Source organism: Paramacrobiotus metropolitanus, unplaced genomic scaffold, assembly GCF_019649055.1.
Source record: "Paramacrobiotus metropolitanus isolate TYO unplaced genomic scaffold, Prichtersi_v1.0 Parri_scaffold0000095, whole genome shotgun sequence".
Taxonomy (NCBI): domain Eukaryota; kingdom Metazoa; phylum Tardigrada; class Eutardigrada; order Parachela; family Macrobiotidae; genus Paramacrobiotus; species Paramacrobiotus metropolitanus.
In genome coordinates this window covers 463,605-471,717 of record NW_026570315.1, presented here as the reverse complement: position 1 = coordinate 471,717, position 8,113 = coordinate 463,605, and the positions used below count along the sequence as shown (strand labels likewise).

Below are 8,113 nucleotides of genomic sequence, written 5' to 3'. Positions count from 1 at the left end.
AAATCTAAGAATGAAACGGTTTGCTGAAAAGTTTACAAGGAAAACGTTTCCGCGGAAAGAAGATATTGACGATTGAAGCTTTTTGCGTTTAACATAGCCGTCTATGGAGTGGTTTGCCGTAGACTTCTGTGTTAAACGCAAAAAGCTTACTTAAATCGTTAATTTCTCTTTTCCGCAAAAATTTTTACTTCAAAAGTTTTTATTTCCATTTTTAGATTTTTTTTCTGAAACTTTTATGTTATTACATAAGCGGATTGGAAGAAATCGAACACTTTCAGAGAACACGGATCCTGCAGGGGTTTCGCGCTACTTTTCACGGTACGTAAAGCGCACCACGTCAGCACCAGAGATGCCAAACAAGTGCGGTGACATATCGTAATAGGCATCTGAGGAAGGGTGTGCAGTTTTTGCAAAGATTAAGTATCATCGGTCAGTTGTCAACAAATAAATATTTATTTAACCATTGCAAGACTGCCCTACAAGGGCTGTAAATCAACCAAAAAATTAACCGAATCGAGTGCGAAAGAGCGTGACCAGTCTTCCAATCTGGGGCCTAAATGAACAAAAAAGATCAACAGACAGCAAATGCAGGCCTGTCATATTCAGTCATACGTCTGAGCCGTTGCAAAGATCCAGGGAAGACGCGCGAAAGTAAACACGTGTTGTAGTTTTGCGCGCCTGTAAGTCACAAGCGCGCATTAAATGCTGTAACCGACCTAAACTTCCGGCTGACCAAGATGTCCGGCGGGCGTTTTGGTCATTAAACCGATCAAGCGTTTAGGAGCCGATAAAAACGTTTGCCGTAAATTTTGCCAATCTCAGTCCGTGGTGGCGGTCCAAAACTGGTCGGATCCACTAACCACTAAGCGGAAACTGGTCGGATCCACCGTGTATTTCGGCAGCCATGTAGCAGTCGATCGGTCTATCTTCTCAAGTGCTAACACATAGTACATACAGAGTACTGTCAGAGTACTTACCTATTTCTTCACGCAAAATCGCAACTGTTTAGTGGCCAACGTTTGCGGGAAGTGAAGGTGTTGGGAATTGCGGTTATACCGCGGAATTGCGGTTATTATTTGTATGCGGTTGGGGGTAGAAAGATGGGATGGAAATAAGTTACAAATAAGGCGGGTGATAATTTTATCTTCTTCTGTCCAGGAACACGCGAAACAGCACCGTTTAGGCACCAAAAAATTACTTTTTTTCGTGCTCCGCGCGATTCTAAAAACAGCAGTAAGTCGGTTTAATAAAAGCCGGAAACTGGGTTTGCCCATTGCGCTATCTTGTACGCGTACGGGTTGGCTGACTGCTGTCCTCATGCAGTTCAACACATTTGCGCCCATCATTAAACTCAACACACTGTTAGCTGCACAAATTAGCGGTTAATTTCAGAAGAAAGGTGACAATGAGACCGCAAAGGTGAGATGGCCGAAAGTTGAACTAACTGGGGATTACAGCGCAATTTGAAGCAACTTCTATCTTCTGTTTACCGGCTTCTTTCCTTATGTCACGAAGTAGGGAATAAATAGTAATATTTATTTGGTACGTCGCTCATCCGGCTGCAGCCAATATCTCGGTCGGATCTGGTTCAGGTGTCTGCGCCAGATGGCGCCTTCGACAGACACTTCCCATATCCGGGTGCCTTCACGTCTGACCAGCCGGCCGCTGGTCCAGTCGACAGTTCGGTTGAGACGGTAATCGCGAACCATTACCAAGTCGCCAGGCGTAAAACTCTTCCGCTTGGTGCGCTTGTCGAAATTGTGCTGGTATCGTTGGCGGTTTCTCTCCGTATGTGTGAACATAACAGGGGACAACAGGTCGAGCTGAGTACGGAACTTTCTACCCAGGAACAACTCCGCTGGCGACTTTCCGGTTGTTGCATGCGGCGCGCCTCGGTATCTCCAGAGGAACTGCCGCAGTGCTTCGGACAGGTTCTTCCGGTCAGCCATGAGTTTCGCAACTCCGTCCTTGATGGTCTGGACATACCGCTCCGCCTGTCCATTCGATTGTGGGTGTCCCGGTGGTGTCCTGAGATGCTTTATCCCGTGTTCCGCACAGAAGTTTGCGAACTCCTGTGACGTAAACTGGGTGCCGTTGTCCGTAACGATTTCGGTACAAGCGCCGTACCGACTGAACAGGTTGCGCAAAGTTTCCAACACGCCATCGGATGTAGCGTGTTTCATTTGCGCCACTTCCGGCCATTTGGACATGGCATCGACCACCAGCAGCAGCATTGTGCCGTGGTATGGACCGGCAAAATCCATGTGCAGCCTCATCCATGGGCTTTCGGGCACTTCCCGCTGCGAGAGCGGTGCTTTGGCCGTTTCCTTAGCGCGTTCCGAGCAGATCCGGCACTCACGAGACATGTGCTCGATGTCTTTATCCATCTGTGGCCACCAGCAATAGGCGCGTGCCTCGCCTTTCATCTTACCGGCTCCCATGTGCGCTTCATGCAGGTAGTCCAGTATCTGCCGACGCTGCTTGACCGGAATTACCGTGCGCGATCCCCAGCAAATGCAGTTGTTGGTCAGCACCAATTCATTCTCTAGTCGTTTGTAGGGACGCAACCGCTCATCAACCGTGGCCGGCCATCCATGCAGGATGTAACCGTGGACCGTGGACAGATCCTGGTCTTCGGCGGTTGCTTTGGCAATGGCTTCTGCTTTGACAGGCAAGCGTGACACGTTGTTTTCGTGTACCGCATTTACCACTTTGTCCATTCCCAGCCCGCTCAGTCCATCCAGTTCGGTCGAATGGAGTGGCAGGCGACTCAGGCCGTCGGCTTGGCCGAAATCCTCGGTGCGCCGGTACTCGATTGAGAAGGAGTAGCCCATGAGAAGTAGTGCCCATCGCTGGAGTCGGTTGGCTGTCACGACCGGAACTCCTTTATTGCTTCCGAAGACACTCAGCAGCGGCTTGTGGTCCGTGCACAACGTGAATTCGCGACCAGCAATATACTGGTGAAATTTGCGGCAGCCGAAAACAAGGGCAAGTGCCTCCTTCTCTATTTGCCCGTAGTTCTTCTCAGCTGCGGTGAGTGTCCTTGATGCGTGCGCAATCGGTCGTTCCGTGCCGTCCGGGAACCGATGACACAGCACGGCGCCCACACCGTACTGCGAGGCGTCCGCTGCCAGGACAAGAGGCATTTCTGGATCATAATGCACCAAAAACGTTGCCCGTACTATTTCTTCTTTGATGGCCAGAAACTGTGACTCGCATTCTTTGGACCATGACCACTGCACTCCCGCTTTCAGCAGCTGGTGAAATGGACTGCATTTCGTCGAAAGGTCACGCACGTACTTGCCGTAGTGGTTAACCAGCCCGAGAAATGCACGTAACTGACTCACGTTGGCCGGGCGGTCCATGTCCAAAAGCGCCTTCACTCGGTCGCGTGAGATGTGCCGGCCTCGGCTGTCCACCGCGAACCCGAGGTATTCTACCGAGTCCTGGAGGAACTGACACTTGGAGCGCTTCAGCCTGAGTCCGTGTTCCTCGAGGCGTTGTAGGACCCGCTCCAGGTTCCGGAGGTGCTCTTCATCAGTCGCACCTGTGACGATGATGTCGTCCAGATAGATGGCGACGCCTTCGCACCCCTGGAGGATCCGTTCCATGATTTGTTGGAAGATGCTCGGGCCGCTGGCTACACCAAACGGCAGGCGGTTGTACTGGAACAACCCCTTGTGGGTGTTGATCACCACCAGCGCCTTGCTTTCTTCGTCAAGCTCCACTTGCGCATAGGCCTCGGCCAGGTCGAGCGTGCTAAACTTCTGACCGCCGTTGAGCTTTGCAAACAGCTCGTCGGGCGTCGGGAGGGGATACTGTTGCACATCCAGTGCGTCATTAAGCCCCGTGCTCAAATCCGCGCACGTCCGGATGTCCCCAGCACGCTTCAGCGCTGCGACGATCGGTGCTGCCCACTTTGCATGCTCCACTGGTGTGAGGATCCCCTTCTCTACCAGTCGGTCAATGTCGCGTTCCACGGCCTCCCGGAAGGCGAACGGAACAAGTCGCGCCTTGCGGAATACCGGCGTGGCACCTGGCTTTAGGTGCAGATGGGCTTTATAGTGCTTGCACTGGCCCAGTTCCTCGCGAAAGACAGCACTGTGCTTGGCAAGGATCTGTTCCAGCTGGACGTTTCCCGAGACAGCACACACCGCTGGGATTTGGAGGTCACGCAAACTCAGCTGACTTAAATTCAACGCGTGTATCCAATCTCGTCCAAGTACATTTCCACCCGTTGCTACCACAATCACCGGCAGCGTCTTCCGCGTTCTCGCGTGGGCCACTTCCACCATCGCTGTGCCGATGACCTTTAAAGTATGGCCAGTGAAACTCTTCAGTGGATTGGTGTACGGTGATAATTTTGGAGAGCCGATCGATCTCCAGGTTTCCGAGGCGACAATGGTGACGCCGGAGCCAGTATCCAGCACTGGTGACACCGGTACACCATTTATTTTCACCGGTACGTGAATGGCGCGCCCGCTGGTGGCATCGACAGAGAGCACGTCGAACTCTTCCTCCACCAAAAACGTTCGGCGCCCATCGCGTCCCTGTCGACCGCTGGAGCTCTGTACGCTCCGGCAGACCTTCGCTATATGGCCGCGCTTTTTGCACTTTCTGCACTCCGCATCTTTCGCCCAGCAGTCGCTTCGTGCGTGCTGCGTGGATCCGCAGCCGTCACAGGCTGCACCCTTGCCGCCTTCTGCGCCAGCAGGCTTGCGTGCACCACCAAGGTCACGGCCTCGTTGTCCGCCACGAGCGCCGTCACGCCTTCTGTAGCCATTACCCGCTGGGTTTCGCTTCCCGCTTTCCACGCGCGCCACATCGACAGTGGTTTGACCCTTTCTGGTGCTACGCCGGAGCTCGTACTTCTCCGCAATATCCAGCGCTTCCTCCAACGTGGAGTACGTTTTTGACTGGAGATGCTCCCGTACAGCGTCGCTGGCGAGACCATTAAGAAAGGTCGCCGACATGTTCTTTTCAAGAACATCGGCTGGAAAACCACACGGAAAGGCTTTGCGGCGGAGCTTATTGGAATAATCCAACAGGGATTCACCCTGTTCTTGTTTGAGCTTAAAATAATTGGCCCACTCGGTGGCAGCGTTGGTCTTCTTCACGAAGGCGTGTTCAAGTTTGTCTACAATTTGCGCTGTGGTGAAATCGTCCGGGTTCGCCGGCAAACACATAGAGAAAAGCATTTCTCCAGCCTCGACGCCGAGGGAATCGGAAAGTAGACATTTCTGGTCTTCGCCATCCGTGATTTTGTGTAGTTTGACGTAATTCCTATACTGGAATTGCCACCAGCGCCAGGTCATTTTGGAAGGCTCAAATTTAATCAGGCCGGAGGCGTCCTTTTCTTTCGCTGCACTCGCGGCGGCGGTGGTGTTGGTGGTTGAGGCGGGTATTGATGGCGTCATTTATAAGGGAGAAGGGAGTATGACCGTGCGTGAGTTCGAAATACTTCACGCCAGTTTGTCACGAAGTAGGGAATAAATAGTAATATTTATTTGGTACGCGCGCGCTGCTCTACTGACTGAATCGATCAACAATATCTTACAGCATGGCAGTCGTTGCTAGGTAAAAAGGTCATGCAATACTGCACGGCATCACACCTTATCTCCATCCAGCTCCCAGGCTGGGAGTCCCAGCCTCCCTATAACACAGCTTGCAAAAAAGAAATATCTGTAGTATTTTTATCGAATTTGTGGCAGTTTACCCCGTCAATCTGTCCGTCGGCTTCGCGCGAATTGACCCGATCGAATTTAACAGATGTGTATAAAGATGTCGTTTCCCAAACAACTTCTACAAAACGTCATCCCGAAACAGCAATTTAGAAATTCATCAAAATTTAAGTATTTTAATTCGTACAAAAGGCCAAGCATTTTTAGACTGCGCCCCCTGGGGGGGCGTCCATCACTGATTTTCCACTATTTCAGTCCCTGTGCTGTTGGCACTCCACATTTCCAAGCCAAGCACACTGTTCACCTCCGAATGCAGCAGGGACCTCAGCCCCTCCTTTTCTCCTAGCTAGGAGTAAGATAAAGCGGCGTATACCGAAAGCAGCACGCGCCTCCGTAGCGATAGCCTTGACAAAGCTAATGCGGCGCGCCGTATCTGCCAATGATTCCTCTTCGTAGCCGAAGCTGCTGTCCGCCCCCTCTGCGATCCTCTCCCTTCCAGGCGGTAACAAAAAATCACGAAAAACCCCAATTACCACCCACATTCGCGACCGGATCGCCAGATTCGAGAACGGGGAACTCGACAGCAAAAAACCTGAAGCCCCTGGCAAACCCCGACGCGCTACCCCTGATGACGAGATTACCCGTGGCGTCGGTATTCAAATTGACGACTTAAACGTCAGCGGAGCGGTACGCACACTGCTTTCGTCCGACTCTGTAGCAGACGTGACTCCGAATGTGATAGAGTCCATGAAGATCCATCCAGCAGATCCCTTACCCACGCTCCCGACGGATCCTCCAGATTCTACTTTTGTCCCACTTACCCCCGTTGAAATGTTGTCTGTGTTAGAAGCGATGCACGTGGCAGCGCATGAGGTTTAGATTACCTGCGCCCACAACATTTTTTGGACCTGATCGGCGCAAGACTGGATGATGATGCGTCTGATCTGTGTTATACCCTGACGGACCTGCTCAACCTTATCCTTAGCGGGTAAAGTACCTCAGGAAGTTATTCCCCTGCTCTGCGGCGCTCGACTCGTCGCTCTACGGAAACGGAGGCCTGCGTCTAATTGCCGTCGGAAATGTATACCGCCGCCAAGGCGGTGGGTATGAAAATTCGGCCAGTTACATCGGAGATTTTCCAACCACACCAACTTGGTTCCGGAGTAAAGAAAAGAGTGGAAGGAATTATTCACGCAGCCTGATACTTTCTTCTTCAATGCATCAGTGGTGTTAAAGCTCTTCTGAATATTGATTTCAACAATGCTTTCAACTGCGTGTCACGCGAGGAAGTATTGCGAATAGCAGCCGACGTCATCCCGGAATATTACACCTTCATTAAAATGTGTTGCGGCGTACATTCTTTACTTTTTCTGGGAGAAACAATTATTTCCTCTCAGTCTGGCGTGCAGCAACGTGATCCGCTTGGGCCAGGTATGTTTTGCTTGGTACTGCAATTCATTGTCATTAAACTGAACGCTTACCCGAACGCGTGGTATATGGATGAACAGGACACTAGGAGGAACACCATCGGAAGTGATCCGTAACTTCCAGCTGTTGATTGCGAAAGCCAAAAAGATCGGTTCGGAAGTCAACATTGCAAAGTGCGAAGTGTTCTTATGCGGGGGCAAAGAAGTACAGCGTGCAGCGGCCGCTACCAACTTCACCAGCTTATTCCCAGGAACAGCTGTAGTAACAGCTGATAAGCTAAATTTGCTTGGTTCCCCTGGTCTACCAGCCACCGTAACCCCGATAACAAATAAGAAGATCGACCAGTTGGGATCAGTGTGTGGTCGCTTACAGCTTATCCCTATACACCAAGTGTTGTCAGATTTGTGTCGATTTACTCTGTTAAAAAGGCCGTAAGAATAGCCTGTTTGCACGTGTTGGTTCTTATGCTCATGAGTCGGATAAAATGTTTACTCCTGAAAACTGGCCTCCTAATATTGGGGTGCGCGAGTGGTTGTTCGCCCCCAAGGATGCTCAGTGATTCCTAATCCCTAATTACGCATTTTTCCCTCATTAATTTCAGTTCGATTTGACCAATAAAATTATATCAGTGTTGTTTCTGTTGAAGAACTGCCTTGGAATGCAAAACATTTTGCACATATTGCGCACCTCCGTCGTATGCATGTTACCACAAGAGTAGTACCGTCACGCGCGCCTGGGAGTTAGAAGCAGACACTGAAGAACTTCCGGTGGAAGCTTTCCGACACGTCCAGAAAGCCTGGGACACTCCCACGATACTACAGATATTTTCAAGGCCGACCGCACAACGGACTGCACAGAACGAAGTCGCGCATCTCACGGCGGTATTAGTCCCGGAAGGCGTGTGGATCCATGCATTACCGGCAGCTTGCCTCGGTATGTAATCTGTTAGATGACAAAGCATTTCGCATAAGTTTTGCGTTGCGTTAGAGAGCACCGATCGTCAC

General features: G+C 51.2%; 1 protein-coding gene across 1 annotated transcript; it reads right to left on the bottom strand.

Moving 5' to 3' along the window:
- Positions 1-1,535: 1,535 nt before the first annotated feature.
- LOC129596787 (uncharacterized protein K02A2.6-like) lies at positions 1,536-5,417 on the bottom strand. Its single transcript, XM_055494131.1, has one exon. It carries the CDS (start codon positions 5,415-5,417, stop codon positions 1,536-1,538), a length of 3,882 nt encoding a protein of 1,293 aa, XP_055350106.1.
- Positions 5,418-8,113: the final 2,696 nt, after the last annotated feature.

Bases quoted from the DNA above. Each gene is read 5' to 3' on its own strand.
- LOC129596787 (XM_055494131.1), bottom strand. From the start codon at position 5,417: ATGACGCCATCAATACCCGCCTCAACCACCAACACCACCGCCGCCGCG.